The sequence below is a fragment of the Bos grunniens genome, chromosome 5 (assembly GCF_055505025.1).
Source record: "Bos grunniens cultivar Pamir isolate PY7600 chromosome 5, Bosgru_T2T1.0, whole genome shotgun sequence".
NCBI classification, from domain to species: Eukaryota; Metazoa; Chordata; class Mammalia; order Artiodactyla; family Bovidae; genus Bos; species Bos grunniens.
This window is the reverse complement of record NC_141169.1, coordinates 77,351,133-77,371,326: the sequence shown is the minus strand read 5'-3', so window position 1 is coordinate 77,371,326 and position 20,194 is coordinate 77,351,133. Positions and strand designations below refer to the sequence as shown.

The window sequence follows — 20,194 nt, the reverse complement described above, 5'->3', positions numbered from 1 at the left end:
CTTACCTTGGACGAGGGGTATCTCCTCACCGCAGCACCTCCTGACCTTGAACATGGAGTAGCTCCTCTCGGACCTTTGCGCCCACTCAGCCGCTGCTCCTTGGATGTGGGGTAGCTCCTCTCGGCCGCCGCCCCTGACCTCGGGCGTGGGGTAGCTCCTCTCAGCCACTCCTGTGCCGAGGCAGCCTGGCACTCCAACTGCATGAGGGTGCTACCTCCTGGACACTCACCCCCCAGGCTTCTCTGACTAGATGTCCAGCAGACAAGGATAAGACACCCAGTCCCCAGACCCTTTGAAGGCCCCGCTCGTGAGTGAAAACTGAAGTGCAGAGAGGGAGAGCGCCAAACATGAGGTTTCCCAGCCCCAACAGCACCCCAAAACGCTGCGCCCAGAGCCTGAGCCTCATCCCTGGGAAGGCACCTTCCCGCCTGGCCCACTCACTGACCCTGCGAGGCAGTGTGGCCACCTCCTCCCGGGAGGGGCCTCTCAGATTTTCCAAAGAAAGACAAGCAGTCAGGGGTGGCTCAGAAGCTGAGACTTGGCCGTTTACCTCTTGAACACCTCCCCAGCCCCCAGAGCAGCCTCTCCAGGCTGGACAGCCCTCCGTAGGCAGCCTGCTCAGGCCTGCGTCCCCAAGGAGGAAGGAGGGCTGGAACCCCAGGGGCTGCTCCGTGTGGCCCCGACCCTGTGGCCCCCAGAGCAGTCGGGACCCCGGCTCACCTGGATAGAGTGGCCCAGCTCTTCCTGCTGACCGACATGCCGCCGGACCGCCCCGCTTCGCATCCGCTCCGCGCCACCCCGCAGAAAGTATTGTTAGCTAGCTTTAGAGCACAGTAACACTAGTATTTATATCTCTTTTGAATTCCTCTGGGATTTTCTAGGTGGTACTAGTGGTTAAAAAAAAAAAAAAAAAAACCCTGCCTGCCAATGCAGGAGACGAGACACAGCTTCAATCCCTGGGTCAGGAAGATTCCCAGGAGATCAAATCAGATCACATCAGTCGCTCAGTCGTGTCCGACTCTTTGTGATCCCATGAATCGCAGCACGCCAGGCCTCCCTGTCCATCACCAACTCCCGGAGTTCATTCACACTCACGTCCATGGAGTCAGTGATGCCATCCAGCCATCTCATCCTCTGTCGTCCCCTTTTCCTCCTGCCCCAAATCCCTCCCAGCATCACAGTCTTTTCCAATGAGTCAACTCTTCACATGAGGTGGCCAAAGTACTGGAGTTTCAGCTTTAGCATCATTCCTTCCAAAGAAATCCTAGGGCTGATCTCCTTCAGAATGCACTGGTTGGATCTCCTTGCAGTCCAAGGGACTCTCAAGAGTCTTCTCCAACACCACAGTTCAAAAGCATCAATTCTTCAGCGCTCAGCCTTCTTCACAGTCCAACTCTCACATCCATACATGACCACAGGAAAAACCATAGCCTTGACTAGACGAACCTTTGTTGGCAAAGTAATGTCTCTGCTTTTCAATATGCTATCTAGGTTGGTCATAACTTTCCTTCCAAGGAGTAAGCATCTTTTAATTTCATGGCTGCAGTCACCATCTGCAGTGATTCTGGAGTACAGAAAAATAAAGTCTGACACTGTTTCCACTGTTTCCCCATCTATTTCCCATGAAGTGGTGGGAAGCCTGATGCCATGATCTTCGTTTTCTGAATGTTGAGCTTTAAGCCAACTTTTTCACTCTCCTCTTTCACTTTCATCAAGAGGCTTTTTAGTTCCTCTTCACTTTCTGCCATAAGGGTGGTGTCATCTGCATATCTGAGGTTATTGATATTTCTCCCGGCAATCTTGATTCCAGCTTGTGTTTCTTCCAGTCCAGCGTTTCTCATGATGTACTCTGCATATAAGTTAAATAAACAGGGTGACAGTAAACAGCCTTGACGAACTCCTTTTCCTATTTGGAACCAGTCTGTTGTTCCATGTCCAGTTCTAACTGTTGCTTCCTGACCTGCATACAAATTTCTCCAGAGGCAGATCAGGTGGTCTGGTATTCCCATCTCTTTCAGAGAAGGGCATGGCAACCCACTCTAGTTTTCTTGCCTGGTGAATCCCATAGGCAGAGGGGCCTGGCATGCTACAATGGGACTGCTAAGAGACATGACTGAAGCAACTTAGCACAACAATGAACTCCTTTAAGGAAAAAAATTGATCATTACTACTCTTGACAGTATTTTTGATGCCATAGTCTCCAATAATATGTGCATAAATGAAAGTATCACCATTCAGAAGAATCAGACTCAGTACTTTACATTTTAAATTAATCTATTTGTCTTTTATGTTTTCATTTCTGTTGTTGTTGTTTTGTTTCCCTTTTTATACTTGTACAAGAGTGATATATGATTTTTAAAATTTATGTCTGTTTTAAAAGAAATTTTTCCATAAGTGTAAACTAAAAGTTCTATGTGATGAAAAAGCACCAAGTCATAATTTAATTTTTGTAGTCTTTTTTGATTTTCCTGGTGTAATATAAAATAATGGTGTGCCTTGTAATCAACAGCATCCTAAATTCAATGAAATGGTATTGTTAGATAGGAAGTTAGGCATAAGCAACAAGAGGTGGCCTAACTGAAAAGGATGCAAGCTGATCTCTAAATCCCATTCCAGGCAGGCCCAGGAGTGCTCACATATAGGCTATAAAAATAACCCCAGAAACTTTTCCAACTCCTGCACAGGTAATGTAGGCACACAATAGATACAAACTAACCACAGGGACTTCCTTAAGTGACCTTAGGCTCCTAGGAGTCCATTAGGTATTCATAAATATTCTATACATACATACATCTGATTATAACAGACTGAATTATGGGAAAGACATACACAATACAGCCTGTTATTATATAACTTGAAACTATCAAAACTCTCAGTCTGCATCCATTTAGATGAATATATAAAAGCCCTATTATGCATGTGACCATGTGACCTACTATGCATCCCTTCCCTGACTGGCCCATTTGCATTTTGTACAGGGTAGAACTAAGAGGAGGAAACAGGGAGTATAAAAAGGGAAAGCCAAGAGGGATTGTGGCCAGTACTTCAGGGTTGGTTTGTCCCCACATCTCAGGAGTGTACTATCCCTTGTCTGTTTAGTAAAAAACCTCTCTGTTTGAGCTATAACTGAGCTGTAACCTTACCATTGTTTTGAATGTTTACTATGAAAAGACAGGGGCTGAGAAATCCTGCCTGCTTGAGCTGTAATTAGTCTGTCATTCCAAACCTTTGTTATGAGGAGACAAAAATCAAGGGAGAGAAATAAGCCTGCCTGACAGTATCAAGCATGATATCAAATATAATTAAATTAGCCAAATTTACTTATAAATCTTTACATATATTCATAATTGAGTAAATAATTTATAATCTCTTATTATATATTAACTCTACATTTATGTTAACTTGAAAAACTATGCACATTTAATGGTACCCGTACATTTAAATGTTTGGCACAGTGGCTTTCACATAGTAAGACCTCAGTAAATATTTGTCAAAAAAAAAGCATAATGCTAAAACTACCTCTCATGTATATTAACAACTCATAATATATTCAAAATGATAATATATCACTTAATATTGTTTTGTTCAGGATGGGGAACATGTGTACACCCGTGGCGGATGCATGTTGATGTATGGCAAAACCAATACAATATTGTAAAGTAAAATAATAATAATAATAATTTTAAATAAATAAATAAATGTGTGACTACTTAAACACAACTAAAGGAACAATGGATACTGAAGAGAAAACAACAGTCCTCATTGTTAAATTAAAATAACCTTGCAGTATGGACAAACTGACTTACAAGGTTTTAAAAGCTATCATGTTCTCTATTCAATAACAGAATATTTAACAGTAGATTATAACACTTTGGGACACATCTGAATGGAAAAAAGTTAATATCAGTTCGTTTTTCCCTCACCTCTCCCTCTAGATGATTTTACCTTTTAGCTCTTAGGCCATCACAGCACAATTCCAGGAAATAATTAATATATTCATTATATATATATATATATATATATAGCTTTACTTTCTGACAGTCTACCTAAGCTATGTTATTGTCAGCTCTTACAGCTTCAATGGTCACTAGGACATTTAATATTGTAAGGAAAAAGAAAATAACTCTATTTAGAAGCTCTCTTCAGGAATTCTGTTTCTAAACTTGAACAGTATTGCTTATTACACCAACAGAGGAAATCGATGTTGTTCTAGTGTTCTTTAGCACCATGGATGGCCCCAGGATCTCTTTTTATGTCTACTTTTTGTTGAGCCTAGGACAGGATCTAAAGAGCCCAGCATTGTTATCCTAGCCACATCATTAATTAGTTGTGATTGAGGGGAAGTTGCTAACTTTTCCTGCCTTAGTTTTCACAACTGCAAAATGATGATTTCTAGTTCTTACTGGAATGACTAATAGCAGTTTGAATAATAATAATATTATTTTTTCTATGCTACTTTTTACATAAGCAAATGAACAGACTTTCCTTTTACTATTATGAATGGGTATATTAAACAGATATTCCCACTTTTCTAGAACTTTAATAAATTCAATACATTTATTATGTAACATATAAGTTGAGCCATGGAGTCATAGTTCTACCTGAATACACTCAGGAAGTGAATGCACATCCAAAGTTGTTACTTTTGAGTATGTTGCTTATCATATTCTAGCTTGTAAATGCCTAAGTGCTCTAATTTTTGCCATTATCATAAAACTAAATCGGTAGTATATTAGCTACATAGAATACTGTATTGGACACCATAGACACAAAGATACAAATATATACAACTTAGTTTCAGAAGTTCAAAATTGAAACTCAAAAATGACATATACAAAGTACATCATGTGAAATGCCAGGCTGGATGAAGCAGAAGCTGGAATCAAGATTGCTAGGAGAAATACCAATAACCTCAGATATGCTCATGACACCACCCTTATGGGAGAAAGTGAAGAGGAACTAAAGAACCTCTTGATGAAAGTTAAAGAGGAGAGTGAAAAAGCTGGCTTAAAACTCAACATTCAAAAAACTAAGATCATGGCATCCAGTCCCATCATTTCATGGCAAATAGATGGGGAAACATTGGAAACAGTGAGAAACTTTATTTTGGGGGGCTCCAAAATCACTGCAGATGGTGACTGCAGCCATGAAATTAAGAGACACTTGCTCCTTGGAAGAAACATTATGACAAACCTAGACAGAGTATTAAAAAGCAGAGACATTACTCTGCCGACAAAGGCCCCTATAATCAAAGCTATGGTTTGATTTTTCCAGTAGTCATGTATGGATGTAAGAGTTGGACCATAAAGAAAGGTGAGCATCAAAGAATTGATTCTTTTGAACTGTGCTGTTGGAGAAGACTCTTGAGAGTCCCTCGGGCTGCAAGGAGATCAAACCAGTCAATCCTAAAGGAAATCAGTCCTGAATATTCACTGGAAGGACTGATGCTGAAGCTGAAAGCTCTGATATTTTGGCCACCTGATATAAAGAAATGACTCACTGTAAAAGACCCTGATGCTGGGAAAGTTTGAAGGCAGGAGGAGAAGGGGACAATAGAGAATGAGATAATTGGGTGGCATCACCAACTGGATGGACGTGAGTTTGAGCAAGCTCCAGGATTTGGTGATGGACAGAGAAGCCTGGCGTGCTGCAGTCCACAGAGTCACAAAGAGTTGGACACGATTGAGTGACTGAACTGAACTGACTGAGTTTCAGAAGGAATTGGGAAATGACTAAATAGCACCCACTGTTATACAGTTAAGGATATTGAGGCTTCTTGAGGATAAATTCATTAATTGAATATTCATTCTCTCAGTATCCAATAAATATTTATTGAAACTCTTAACAAGCCACAGTTTTTTTCTAGGCACTGAGGATAAAACAATAAACTGGCCACTGCCCCCAAAGTGTTTACAGCCTATTGAGTTAATGTCATTAACAGAATAAAAGGTAGATCAGGAAAAACATAATTATATTTTCAAAATACAGATTATTGAAATTGAAATTGGAAAGTCCATTAAACATTTATGATAATGCTCATTTTCTGACAGTTTTTGTACAAAAACAATTTGTAAATGAATGCAGATGTATTCCCAATAATGACAATTTTACTCCATAAAACCAGATTACAATGATGACTAAGTTTTAAAGAAAATCTGATAGGGATGAAATGGACAGCTATATACTTTGTATATTAAATTGCTCTTGAAAGAATCAGATTTCTGAAATTCACAGTTCATATAGAGAGGAAACACAGATCTTAAATTGTCTCAAAGTGGAAAAAAGTTTAAGGCAAAAAATAAATCATGACAATACTGCCAAAATATTGATATCTCACAGGGAAGAGTACTGGATGTTTGCTGATACCTGCTTGGCCTTTGAAGCCAAGGTAGTCATCCATTTGCCTAGAAGTAACTGAGACCAAGCACAATATGTACTGAAGATCATGTAAATATGAGACTAGAAATAGTAGAAGCTGGCCATTCTTCAGTGGAGTATCAGTATGGGGAAGGAAAAAACCCTCTGGTGCATCCTTCTTCAAATGTGCCTACAGGTCTGAATTCACTGTGCTTCAGTTACTTTTTGAAACCTACAACTCTCAAGGATTTCTACTGACCCTAACATGCCTACTATGTTTCTAAACTGTAATTCTTTATACAATTTTCAGGACAGTTCAGTTCAGTCACTCAGTCGTGTCCGACTCTCTGAGACCCCATGAATTATAGCACGCCAGGCCTCCCTGTCCATAGCCAACTCCTGGAGTTCACTCAGACTCATGTCCATCGAGTCAGTGATGCCATGAAGCCATCTTATCCTCTGTCGTCCCCTTCTCCTCCTGCCCCCAATCCCTCCCAGTATCAGAGTCTTTTCCAATGAGTCAACTCTTTGCATGAGGTGGCCAAAGTACTGGAGTTTCAGCTTCAGCATCATTCCTTCCAAAGAACACCCAGGGCTGATCACCTGTAGAATGGACTGGTTGGATCTTCTTGTAGTCCAAGAGACTTTTAAGAGTCTTCTCCAACACCACAGTTCAAAAGCATCAGTTCTTCGGCACTCAGCCTTCTTCACAGTCCAACTCTCACATCCATACATGACCACAGGAAAAACCACAGCCTTGACTAGATGGACCTTAGTTGGCAAAGTAATGTCTCTGCTTTTGAATATGCTATTTAGGTTGGTCATAACTTTTCTTCCAAGGAATAAGCGTCTTTTAATTTCATGGCTGCAGTCACCATCTGCAGTGATTTTGGAGCCCAGAAAAATAAAGTCTGACACTGTTTCCACTGTTTCCCCATCTATTTCCCATGAAGTGATGGGACCAGATGCCATGATCTGAGTTTTCTGAATGTTGAGCTTTAAGCCAATTTTTTCAGTCTCCTTTTTCACTTTCATCAAGAGGCTCTTTAGTTCCTCTTCACGTTCTACCATAAGGGTGGTGTCATCTGCATATCTGAGGTTATTGATATTTCTCCCAGCAATCTTGATTCCAGCTGATGCTTCTTCCAGCCAAGCGTTTCTCATGATGTACTCTGCATATAAGTTAAATAAGCAGGGTGACAATATACAGCCTTGACGTACTCCTTTTCCTATTTGGAACCAGTCTGTTGTTCCATGTCCAGTTCTAACTGCTGCTTCCTGACCTGCATATAGGTTTCTCAAGAGGCAGGTCAGGTGGTCTGGTATTCCCATCTCTTTCGAATTGTCCACAGTTTCTTGTGATCCACACAGTAAAAGGCTTTGGCAGTCACTAAAGCAGAAATAGATGTTTTTCTGGAACTCTCTTGCTTTTTCCATGATCCAGTGGATGTTGGCAATTTGATCTTTGGTTCCTCTGCCTTTTCTAAAACCAGCTTGAACATCAGGAAGTTCACGGTTCACATATTGCTGAAGCCTGGCTTGGAGAATTTTGAGCATTACTTTACTAGAGTGTGAGACGAGTGCAATTGTGCGGTAGTTTGAGCATTCTTTGGCATTGTTTTTCTTTGGGATTGGAATGAAAACTGACCTTTCCTAGTCCTGTGACCACTGCTGAGTTTTCCAAATTTGCTGGTATATTGAGTGCAGCACTTTCACAGCATCATCTTTCAGGATTTGAAATAGCTCAACTGGAATTTCATCACCTCCACTAGCTTTGTTCGTAAGGATGCTTTCTAAGGCCCACTTGACTTCACATTCCAGGATGTCTGGCTCTAGGTGAGTGATCATACCATCGTGATTATCTTGGTCATGAAGATGTTTTTTGTACAGTTCTTCTGTGTATTCTTGCCACCTCTTCTTAATATCTTCTGCTTCTGTTAGGTCCATACCATTTCTGTCCTTTATCGAACCCATCTTTGCATGAAATGTTCCCTTGGTATCTCTAATTTTCTTGAAGAGATCTCTAGACTTCCCCATTCTGTTGTTTTCCTCTATTTCTTTGCATTGATCACTGAGGAAGGCTTTCTTATCTCTTCTTGCTACTCTTTGGAACTCTGCATTCAGATGCTATATCTTTCCTTTTCTCCTTTGCTTTTCCCTTCTCTTCTTTTCATAGCTATTTGTAAGGCCTCCCCAGACAGCCATTTTGCTTTTTTGCATTCCTTTTCCATGGGGATGGTCTTGATCCCTGTCTCCTGTACAATGTTACGAACCTCATTCCATAGTTCATCAGGCACTCTATCTATCAGATCTAATGTATAAAACTCATCACTACTAGTGATACAAAATAATTAAATTAATTGGGTAATCATTTGCTTTCTATCTGTAGAGAAAACCTATAAAGTCTTTTTATTCATTTTAAACTATTATGACAGACTGAAAATGCCTTATTCTCAAAGGAAATCATGTTATTTTGATTTTTTTACTTAGCCATCTCTGTTTTTATTAGTCAAGTAACTTCAACGAAAGTGTCTGCCATATAAATACCTACTTGTTCCCACATCTTAAGAAAATGAAGAACACATATATTAATTTAGAAGAATTTGTTTACATTTTTATTTTAGAATTTTAGTACTAATTTAAAAGTGTAAAATGTAAATTTAAAACATTGAGAAATTAAATGTTTGTATAAAATTTTAAAATTATGGTTAGGTCTGCACAGTTGTGATGTGACTGAGTTTAAGGAGGGTTGATTAGCTGCATTTATGAGGTCTGCTTCTCAAGTAATGAAATTTCCTAAAATCTCATAAGCATTTGGATATGGAATAGCAATTAAAGACCAGAAATGAACTCAAATCCAGTTCAAAAACTATTATGTATATTCAGTCACAGTATACATGAAGAATTACATTTAAGGCAATAGGCCAATATACTGTTTTGTATTTTCCCTAAGTATTAGAATATTAAGTTCTCTTTTACATTAATGAATTTAGTGGGTGACCTGTCTATTTTGGAGGGGGAGAATCAGTGCTAAAAAGACTGCAAAAATCTGATTTTCTAAAAAACTGCATACAATGAACTTTCTAGTGTACTAGTAATGTTGACATCAATAATGTCTCTGAAAAAGAGTAAATTAACCAGTATTGCCATCTGCAGTTAAGTTACTGTAAAGTTTACTAAAATATAGAATCTGTCAACTTGACTGCTTGATTCTCAAGTCAATAACATTATCACTGCTTCTGCTACTGCTATTGTAGTAAATGGTAAAGAGAATAGTGAAGCCTGTTCTTTATTGGTATTAAAAAAAAACAGTAGAAGAATATTTTATTTCTATATGTAATTCATGACTTCTTTAAGGTAGAGTAACTTTAGGCTTACAATCAGTCTTCTGTATCCATGTTTCATATCCATGCAATCAATCAGCCACAGGTTGAAAGTATTTTTAAAAATTCAGGAAGTATTAAAAAAAAAATGGATTGTCAAACAAGCAACTGTCTACATTACCTTTACATGGGTCTTCCTTGGTGGCTCAAATGGAAGAAAATCTGCCTGCAACACTGGAGACCTGGGTTCGATCCCTGGGTCAGGAAGATCCTCTGGAGAAGGGAATGGTAACCCACTTCAGTAATCTTGCCTGAGAAAACCTATGGACAAAGGAGCCTCGAGGGCTACAGTCCATGGGATCGCAGAGTCAGACATGGCTGAGGGCCAAATGAATGAGTGACATATCATTTACCTTGATTTAGATTGTTGTTGTTCAGTCACTCAGTCGTGTCTCATTCTTTGTGACCCCATGGACTGCACACGCCAGGCTTCCCTGTCCTTTACCATCTCCCAGAGCTTGCTCAAACTCAGGTCCATTGAGTCGGTGATGCTATCCAACCATTTCGTCTTCTGTTGTTCTCTTCTCCTCTTGTCTTCTATCTTTCCCAGCATCAGGGTCTTTTCCAATGAGTCAGCTCTTCGCAACAGATGGCCAAAGTATTGGAGCTTCAGCTTCAGCATCAATCCTTCCAAAGAATATTCAGGACTGATTCCCTTTAGGATAGACTAATTTGTTCTCCTTGCAGTCCAAAGGATGCTCAAGAGTCTTCTCCAACACCACAGTTTAAAAGCATCAATTCCTCAGCGATCGGCCTTTATGGTCTAACTCTGACATCCATATGTGAGGGCTTCCCCGATAGCTCAGTTGGTAAAGAATCTGCCTGCAATGCAGGACACCCCAGTTCAATCCCTGGGTTGGGAAGATCTGCTGAAGAAGGGATAGGCTACCCACCCCAGAATTCTTGGGCTTCCCTTGTGGCTCCAGTTTGATCCCTGGATTGGGAAGATCTGCTGAAGAAAGGATAGGCTACCCTCTCCAGAATTCTTGGGCTTCCCTTGTGGCTCCAGTTTGATCCCTGGATTGGGAAGATCTGCTGAAGAAAGGATAGGCTACCCTCTCCAGAATTCTTGGGCTTCCCTTGTGGCTCCAGTTTGATCCCTGGATTGGGAAGATCTGCTGAAGAAAGGATAGGCTACACTCTCCAGAATTCTTGGGCTTCCCTTGTGGCTCCAGTTTGATCCCTGGATTGGGAAGATCTGCTGAAGAAAGGATAGGCTACCCTCTCCAGAATTCTTGGGCTTCCCTTGTGGCTCAGCTGGTAAAGAATTCACCCACAGTGTGGGAGACCTGGGTTTGATCCCTGGGTTGAGAAGATCCCCTGGAGAAGGGAAAGGCTACCCACTTCAGTATTCTGGCCTGGAAAATTTCATGGACTGCAGTCCATGGGGTCGCAAAGAGTCAGACATGACTGAGTGACTTTCACGTACTGGAAAAATCATAACTTTCATTATATGGACCTTTGTCAGCAGAGTACTCTGTTTTTTAATACTCTGTCTAGGTTTGCCATAGCTTTTCTTCCAAGGAACAAGCATCTTATAATTTCATATATGCAGTTACCATCTGCAGTGATTTTGGAGCCCAAGAAAATAAAGTCTTTCTCTATTTCCCCATCTATATACCATAAAGTGGGCTTCCCTGGTGGCTCAGCTGGTAAAGAATCCCCCTCCAATGCAGGAGACCTGGGTTTAATCCCTGGGTTGGGAAGATCCCCTGGAGAAGGGAAAGGCTACCCACTCCAGTATTCTGGCCTGGAGAATTCCATGGACTGTAGACTCCATGGGGTCACAAACAGTCAGATATGACTGAGCAACTTCCATTTCATTTTTTCATGCCATGAAGTGATGGGACCAGATGCCATGATCTTAGTTTTTTGAATGTTGAATTTTAAGCCAGCTTTTTCACTCTCCTCTTTCACCTTCATCAAGAGGTATTTATAATACCTTGATGAAGGTATGAATACCTCTTCATCAAGAAGATGAAGAGGTATTAGAAGTATCTCTTGATGATTTAGGTATTATAGGTAATCTAGTGATTATTTAAAGTATATGAGAAGAAGTGCTATCGCAAATACTACAGCATTTTATGTAAGGAACTTGAGCATCATAACTCTTGGTATCTGTGGGGCCTCCTGGATTCAATCCCCCAAGGAGACCAAGAGAGCCCTGTACCTAAACTTCTCTCCCCCAACCCCTGCATGAAGGAATCTAAAATCATGCACAATCTGGAAGCTTGCAATTGTCGTTGCAACCTTAGAATAACTGGCACCACCTGGGCAGTGCTGAAAGTAAAAAACCATCATTCTATTCAATGTCCATTTCCTCTTACCATAATGTGTTTCTCATTAAACAAACAGTGAGTCAAGAACCACCTACTAGAACAAGTGCATAAGAAAATCTACTACAAAGAACAAGGTGAGGGTGAGTAGCTAATTAATATAGCTAAAGATTTGATAATTAATCTTTGATACATTTCATAGATATCTATTAGTAATAGGAGCTTATTTGCAGATTATTTTACTTTTAATTGTTGCATGGATTTATGAATGGAAAGTGTAAAACAAGCTTCTACGTCCTTATATCTCATAGACAACCTAGTAGGATGTCTTTTTTAGTGGTAATCATTCAATAAGTATTCATATATTAAATTGAATACCCAATGTGAATAGTACATATTTTCACTTAAGGGCAGAAAAATACCCATGCAATTGTTTGAGATTTTGTTTTGCTCCATTTTTGTTCCCAGGCACAAATCCGAAAGGAATTAGGATTACAATTACTTTCTGTAATGCTTAGAACAAGTTCAGAATTCTCTCTACAATTCATATGCTGTGTTTTACCTTGAGCTGTGCTGAGTTAGGTTGCTTCAGTTATATCCGACTCTTTGAGACCTAGGGACTGTAGCCCACCGGGCTCCTCTGTCCATGGGATTTTCCAGGCAAGAATACTGGAGTGGGTTGTTGTGCCCTCCTCCAGGGGATCTTCCTGACCCAGGAATCGAACCCATATCTCCAGCATCTCTTGCACTGCAGGCAAGTTCTTTACCCACTGAGCCACCTGGGAAGCCCACCTGAAGGCCATAATTGTGTATTTATAAAGATTTAAAAGCTAGTATTTGGCTTCCAGTCTTCAGATTTTCCTCATTACCAGCCAATCTGAGGCCCAGAAAACCACTATTTGTTGTATGATCACAAGGGGGTGGGGTTGGGGTTGGAGTGGAAATCAGTAGTTTTATCCACAGCATCAACTATTAAATGACCAAAGTTCAGATCTTTTAAATACTCTCATTTCTTTCACTGCACTTCCATCTCTGAGTCTTATCTTTAGCATGTATATCATCATTTCAGAACAACTTATCCAATTACCACAGAAGACTTTAAGTTCAAACTATTTTGAGTGTTTACCTCATGCTGAGCAACTATATACAAGACAGGCATATAGGCAATATTCAGCCAGTGCCTTCAACTAGTAGTTGAATTTCACACACTCCTAGGAATGTAACACCTGCTGAACAAATGGAAAAGACTCTGCTATGGTTATTAAAATTCACAAAATGTCTATGTTTCCAGCATATGTACAGCAGCAGTTATGTATCATTCCTCTCCAGGGCCCAAGTAGCAACATCTCCTCAGGTTCTGCCAAGGGCAGACAGAAGCCTCTCTTGGTTCCTGTTGCCATGATCAGAGAATTTTTTAAAGTACAAATATTCCACTTAAATAATGGTACTGTAAAGGTTAAAACACATTTGTTCCCCACCTCCCTCCTTTCTCTCTTTGTCTTTGGTGGTAGTGGTTGGGGAGCCCGCTAACTGTGCCTTCCTTGTCTCCTTCTCAGAATACAGGGTTCTCCACTGTTAACATTCCACGCTGAGCTAAGGTCCAGCTCTCATCTGTTGCCCTGACTACCCTCAATCCACGAGGTCCCACCAGAAGACTAAAATGACAGGCTAGTAAAAGGAAAGAAACAAACCCTACAGAAGGAATGACGATCTTCCAGCGCAATAACAAAAATCCTCAAACCTGTGTTCATCTCCCAGAACTATGTGGACTCTCTCCCATGGCACTCTTAAAACTACTCGGCCTGTGCTCGCTTCGGCAGCACATATACTAAAACTACTCGGCCTGCAACTCCAGGAATCCAGCTAGACCGCATCAATGGCACAATAGGCTAGACAAACTTCACAGCGCAGGTGGTTATAAATCTTTCCCTCCAGGCATCACCCCTGAGTGGCTCTGCTATGCTCCACATTCCTTTTGCAAAAAATCTGTTACCTGAGACTTCTTTCCACCTTCAGATTTCTAAAGGTCCGTGTGCCTCCTCCATCCCACCCCGTTTTTCCCCCCAAGTTTGTTGACGGGCAGAGAGGATGCCTGTATTAAGGGCTGTATGAGCACCTGTGTAGAAAGGATTTATAAACCTTTCCTTCTTCCACTTAAATCTGTCTGTCCTCTAAGCCTTACTTTTTGCCTCGAAAAATGGAGTAGATCATCCCTGCTGTTGGTCCAACGTTGTCAAGAAGCCCTAGAATTTCATATATATTAAAGGGTTTTGCACACTGTCAAATGCAAACATGACACTGGTTGTGGGTTACCCCTACCGGGCTCCTTTCTGTTCTCGGGGACCAACGCAGCCCCATTTCCAAGGCGTTTTTTTGTTTGTTTGTTTCTTTGGTTTGGTTTTCTTTTCTTTTCTTTTTTTTTTTTTTTTTTGCATCTAAGTACGGATTCTTCGGCCTGGGCCCTTCCCCAAGCCGCGATCCGCCACCTGCGGGACAAAAGCGAGGGCAGCCAGAGTCCCGGTGGCAAATGGCCCCCGCGGGCAGCTCTCGGCTAACGGTCTGGACACCGCGGCCCGCGCTCGCCTCTCTCTGAGAGCGAGATGGGAGGCGTGGGAGAGCTCAGAGAAAGAGGGTACAGGAACCTAGGAGCGAGAAACGGCGGCAGCGGGTACGAAGCGGACCAGAGAAGTGGAAGAAGCCAGACAGATGGAGGCAGAAGACAAAACCCGAACAGTCCACACTGGAAGTCGCCAGGAGCTAACCAAAGGAGACGGGTAAGATACGAAGGCTAGGCGTCCTAAAGAAGCCCCTGCGCCGCGCGGAAGGCGCAGGACCCAGGAGCTTAGGACCGAGAGCGCGAGTCCCCTAGGACTGCGAGGTCGCGAGCGGAGCCCTCCGCAGTTACCTGTGTTACTTCCGCCTTGGCTGCCCCCGTCCGGGGGGAAGATGCTCGAACATTTCTCCCACTCCACCTGGCCCGCGAAGCACAGCTCCGTGACGATGTGCAGCGCCTTTTGGCACAGGCTGCTCACTCCGTCCTCCTTATGGAAACTCATCGTTTGGCCTCGTTTATCCCAGAGAGCCGTTCGTTCCCCTTCCAGTTACCTCTGTGCTGACCACTCTAGCGCCCTAAGCCATATCCCGCCCTCGGAGACTTTGGCCCAAGAGCGCGCAGCTAAGAGGTGACAACTCTTAGGAGCCCCAAGTTGGCCCCATGGCGGGAGCAGAGGGCTTCAGAGAAAGTGGAGAGGCTGGGGCGGAAATTAGAGCTAGGCGGAGGCGGCAGCGAGGTTATTGCTAACTCTCAGGCCGCGCGAACGAGCCCAAGCAAGCCAGAGAGACCTGGCATGGAGAGCGGAGGGGAGCGCGGGGAGACGTAAAAAACCTAAAGCCCTTCACTTGCAGAAGCGTTTGTGTTTCTGGAGGGCGCCTGACGACGGCGCGTCCAATCGCAGCCTGGCGCGGGTCTGGTGACCCCTTCTCTAGTCACTGGGGGAAGCGGGAGACAACAGAGGAGGCGCCACCAGGCGCCCTTGCTGGGTTTTCCTGCTGAGGCCAGAGATGCTCTTCTGGCGCGCAGGTTGGTGAGAAATCTTGGTTTTCTGGGTACCTTTCCCAGCCTCCGTACCCCCTACCGAAACCCCCTTGATTACAGATGTGCTCTGATTCTATGCTTTTCTTTAAAAGATCATGCCAAACTGAAAACAAACTGAAAAAGTTAACGAAATATCTAGTAGATGAGCGATCAAACCAGAAGTCTACAGAAAGAAAAAAAGACATCCCAGGAAAGCATTTTAGAAATGACTTCTTTTTTCTTTTTGATTTCTAACTATGATTGTTTAGAAAACAGAATATTCAACCCAAGAGCTCTTTTTACTACTAATAGTAAAATTCTCCATGAGGTGCATTTACCATTTACCCAGTTCAGGTTTCTTTATGCATAAATGAAGTGAATAGGCAAAGTTGTTCATTGCTATTTAAATTTTTTTACTAAATTTAAGAGATCACAAAACAAAATATGTTGTTTGTATTAATATTCAGTTCGAATTTTGCCATTAATATGCAACTGGCAATTGAGATTGCATAACCTGACCTCCTTTATCACTCTTTCAAGTGACTTAAGTACTGAAGAAGACAAGGCACAGGTGTTAAAGGGGAAAGGGGTAAGTTCAAATCTGTCACACAGATTGCTCAACCTGAGGAAATTGCTTTCAGGGCTTTAACTAAGTCAAAGGGCTAACTGAAGGGTTTAGACTCTTATAATTCTCTAACGCAAATGAATGGAGCTAAAGCTACAAAATAATGTTAATAAACATGTGCCGCTTATAGGAAATAAATTTACATTGCTTTTAAATTGTTTTCAGGCAGAGTTTGATCCCATATTATAATCTGAATATGGGATCAAACTCTGCCTGAAAACAATTTAAAAGCAATGTAAATTTATTTTGTTAGGTAAGGATTCTTTATTTTAGAAGTGAAATATCCTTAATTTGTTCATGTTGAGGATGAAGAAATTTCCCTCTACCCATCTTGATCCTTCAGGGTGATCTAAGAATTAAATTGATGTGAGAAAGATCAACAGGAGAAAAAAAAAAACTAGTAATGTACAATGTGAGAGACTGAGGAAAAATGAGTGACTCACCAAAATGGCTGAAGCCCTCACCTTAAATGCCCTCTTCAGCTAAAGACAAAAGAGGACTTTGGGGGTATCCGAGGACCTCGGAGGGGTGGAAGACAATTCACAAGGAGATGGAAAGGCAGATGCTTGGTAAACAAATGTTTACTCTGCCATATAGAGACAATAGGAGACAATGAGACTTTTAACAAACAGATTTTGCTAGGTTTCTCCCAGTCTACACATGTAGTTCATACAACAGTTTTCTTTGATGATAGCTCCCTTCCTGGAACAGCTCTAGCTACATTCTTTAGGCAGCTGAGAGGACTGTCAAAATTTCTTCCTGAGTCTTTTGGGTGTTGTTTTCAGCTCAAAATAATCTGCGTGCCCAAGAGACGTTTTGGGGTGGCAGGTTTTGTTCCCAAAGAATAGGTAGTTTTATTTTAAACCATTCCAGTTTGTGATAAATTATTTCTTCTGTAAGGACACTATGGTAAAGCTTAGGGTAAACATTTGGCATAGCATCCCAGTAGGGAGCATATATTAGTTGAATCATTTTAACCTGATTCATAGGACAATTGGTATAACTAAGGACTATTTTTTCTTTCATGAATTAAGACAAAGTATAATCTACTGGCTTCATTTGCTTTTTGTTTTTATGCACATCGATCTGGGTTGTTTTTAGATCAGATTGACTAAAGAAATAATTTCACCGTCAATTTAAGAAACCTTAAATATCTACTATGTTTGAAGCTGTTATTAAATAAGTGCTCTGGTGCCCATGTTATAGAAAGCCAAACTCTGACAGTGGGTGTTTGCAGCAGAGTAAGGATTTATTTGGGCATTAAGCAAGAAGAACAGGCAGATTATTCTCAAATGGCTTTCAAGCAAGAGTTTTAAAGACAATGTTAGGAAAGAACTGTGGACATTCTTCTGATTGGTTGATAGGGAAGAGCCAATTTTTAAGTGTGGAGGACTGGAGGGCAAGGACAGTTGGAAAGGGACTTATTAAAATGTATTACTTATGAAACTGAGCAGGACCCTGAGGGGCCTTCCTGAGTACAGAATCCCCTCTATACCCCCATTTCTTGTTTGTAGAAAAAAAGGCTTTAGTCTTTAAAATCTTTACTGAGCTTCAGAGAGTAGGCTCAAGCAGTTAGTGATTAGGACAACAGTCATTAAATGGATTAAATCCAATCCATGTTGGATCTGTTTCTTTGACTTTAATCTTTGCTTTTTGTTGCTTTTGTTATTATGTCATGCATAATGGCCTGCTTTGGGAAACCCTGCTTCTCTGTCTGAATGTTAAAACAAAGTGCCTTTGTTCAGGACCCTGTTCACCTGTGGATGGCTACAGGAAGGAAGAACTTAACTTATCTCCTCCCTGAGATTGGCCCATTCCAGGAAATATTTGCAGGATTAATGACTTTTTACTTTATTTCCTCACTGCTTCCCCCTCTCCTTTCTGTAAAAGATACCGGTTTCCCAATTCCAATAAAATGGTTATTTTGAGATATTATTCTGCCATCTTCTTGGCCAGACAATTTTCCAAATAAAGTTATATTCCTTGCCTCAACACCTAGTCTTTTGGATTTATTGACCTGTCATGTGGTGAGCAGAGTGAGTTTGGACTCAGTAACAGGTTGGTGGTGAGATAATAAGGTGATGTTTGGGAAACCACAGTCTTCCGGCTCCAGTCTGGGGCCTACATGTGTGTAGTCAGCATGTAGTCACCATCCTCCACCTCGGTGGGGTCTTAGTTTCTACACAAAAGCTCAAAGATATGCATTAAATTTTATCTATATCCCTTCAGGAAGAATTAGGAGTTTAATGACTCTGTTGTCCTAATCACTAACTGCTTGAGCCTACTCTCTGAAGCTCAGTAAAGATTTTGAAGACTAAAGCCTTTTTTTCTACAAACAAGAAATGGGGGCATAGAGGGGATTCTGTACTCAGGAAGGCCCCTCAGGGTCCTGCTCAGTTTCATAAGTAATACATTTTAATAAGTCCCTTTCCAACTGTCCTTGCCCTCCAGTCTTCCACACTTAAACAGACAGATCCATATTAAATGACCTGCAAAGCAATGCTGTTTTCATATTTACTACATGAGCTATTGTGTGGGATGTCTAAACCAGTGATTTTATACTATTTAGAGGCTCTACTTGCTTTTGTGAAGTAAGATAGTATGGCTGTCTATTGACCCTCTTATGGATTTTTTTCCAGTGTTTTGTTTTTTTTTTTCTTTGATTATTTTTTAATTGAAGGAAAATTGCTTTATAATGTTGTGTTGATTTCTGCTGTACAACAATGCAAATCAACCAAAATTATGCATATATCACTTCCCTCTTCAGTGCTTCTCTGGTGGCTCAAACAGTAAAGAATCTGCCTGCAATGCAGAAGACCTGGGTTTGATCCCTGAGTCAGGAGGATCTCCTGGAGAAGGAATTGCCAACCCACTCCAGTATTCTTGCCCAGAGAACTCCGTGGATAGAGGAGCCTGGTGGGCTACAGTCCATGGGGGTCACAAAAAGTCAGTCATGGCTAAGCGACTAACATTTTTGCTTTTTCACCTCCCTTTTTAACCTCTCTCTTCACCCCCCTATATCCTACCCTTCTAGGTCATCAAAGAACACCAGGCTGGGCTCCATATATATATATAACAATTATTCACAAGCTCTCTATTTTACACATGGTAATGTATATATAATTGATCCTACTTTTTTGGTTTATAACAGTCTTTCCTTCTATCACCATGTCCACAAGTCTATTCTCTATGACTGCATCTCCCTTCCTTCCTTGCAAATAGGCTCATCAATATCATTTTTTGAGATTCCATATATGTGCATTAATATACTGCCTATGTTTCCCTATAAGAGCTTTACAGTTTGTGGCCTTACATTTAACTATTTAATCCATTTTGAGTTAATTTTTGTGTATAATGTTAGAAAATGTTCTAATTTAATTCCTTTACAAGTATCTGTCCAGTTTTCCCAGCACCACTTATTGAAAAGACTGTCTTTTCTCCGTTGTATATTCTTGCCTCATTTGTCAAAGATAAGGTGCCCATAGGTACATGGGTTTGTCTCTGGGTTTTCCATCTTGTTCTATTGGTCTATATTTCTGTTTTTGTGCCAGTGACATACTGTCTTGTAGTATTTGTAGTATAGTTTGAAGTCAGGAAGGTTGATTCCTCTGTTTTTCTTTCTCAAGGTTGCTTTGACTATTTGGGGTCTTATATTTCCATACAAACTGTGAAATTATTTGTTCTAGTTATGTGAGAAAGGTCATTGGTAATTTGATAGGGATTGCATTAACTCTGTAGCTTCCTTTGGGGAGTATAGTCATTTTCACAGTATTGATTTTTCCAATCCAAGAGCACAATATTATCTCTCCTTCTGTTTGTGTCATCTTTGATTTCTTTCACCAGTGTCTTATGGTTTTCTAAATACAGATCTTTTTTCTCTTTAGGTAGGTTATTCCTAGATATTTTATTCTTTTTTGTTTTAATGGAGAATGGAATTGTTTACTTAATTTCTCTTTCTGGTTTTTCATTTTTGGTGTAT

The 20,194-nt window shown here is 41.0% G+C and overlaps 1 protein-coding gene and 1 long non-coding RNA gene across 3 annotated transcripts in view; one reads left to right on the top strand and one right to left on the bottom strand.

Annotated features, from left to right (window-relative positions):
* The window catches only part of SYT10 (synaptotagmin 10), a 116,377-nt gene extending 100,706 nt beyond the window's left edge, over positions 1 to 15,671 (bottom strand). The window contains exon 1 of one of the 2 annotated variants that reach the window (XM_086401354.1): positions 14,922 to 15,671. In XM_086401354.1, coding sequence (XP_086257480.1) covers positions 14,922 to 15,072 — 151 coding nt within the window. In that variant the 5' untranslated portion in view covers positions 15,073 to 15,671. Of the gene's footprint in view, positions 1 to 9,861; positions 9,957 to 14,921 lie in introns of those variants that run through there. The other variant, XM_086401355.1, reaches the window with a different exon arrangement.
* LOC147372481 (uncharacterized) lies at positions 12,917 to 14,301 on the top strand. Its single transcript, XR_015164102.1, has 2 exons — positions 12,917 to 13,460; positions 13,573 to 14,301. It is a non-coding gene; the product is annotated as an uncharacterized LOC147372481 (long non-coding RNA).
* Positions 15,672 to 20,194: the final 4,523 nt, after the last annotated feature.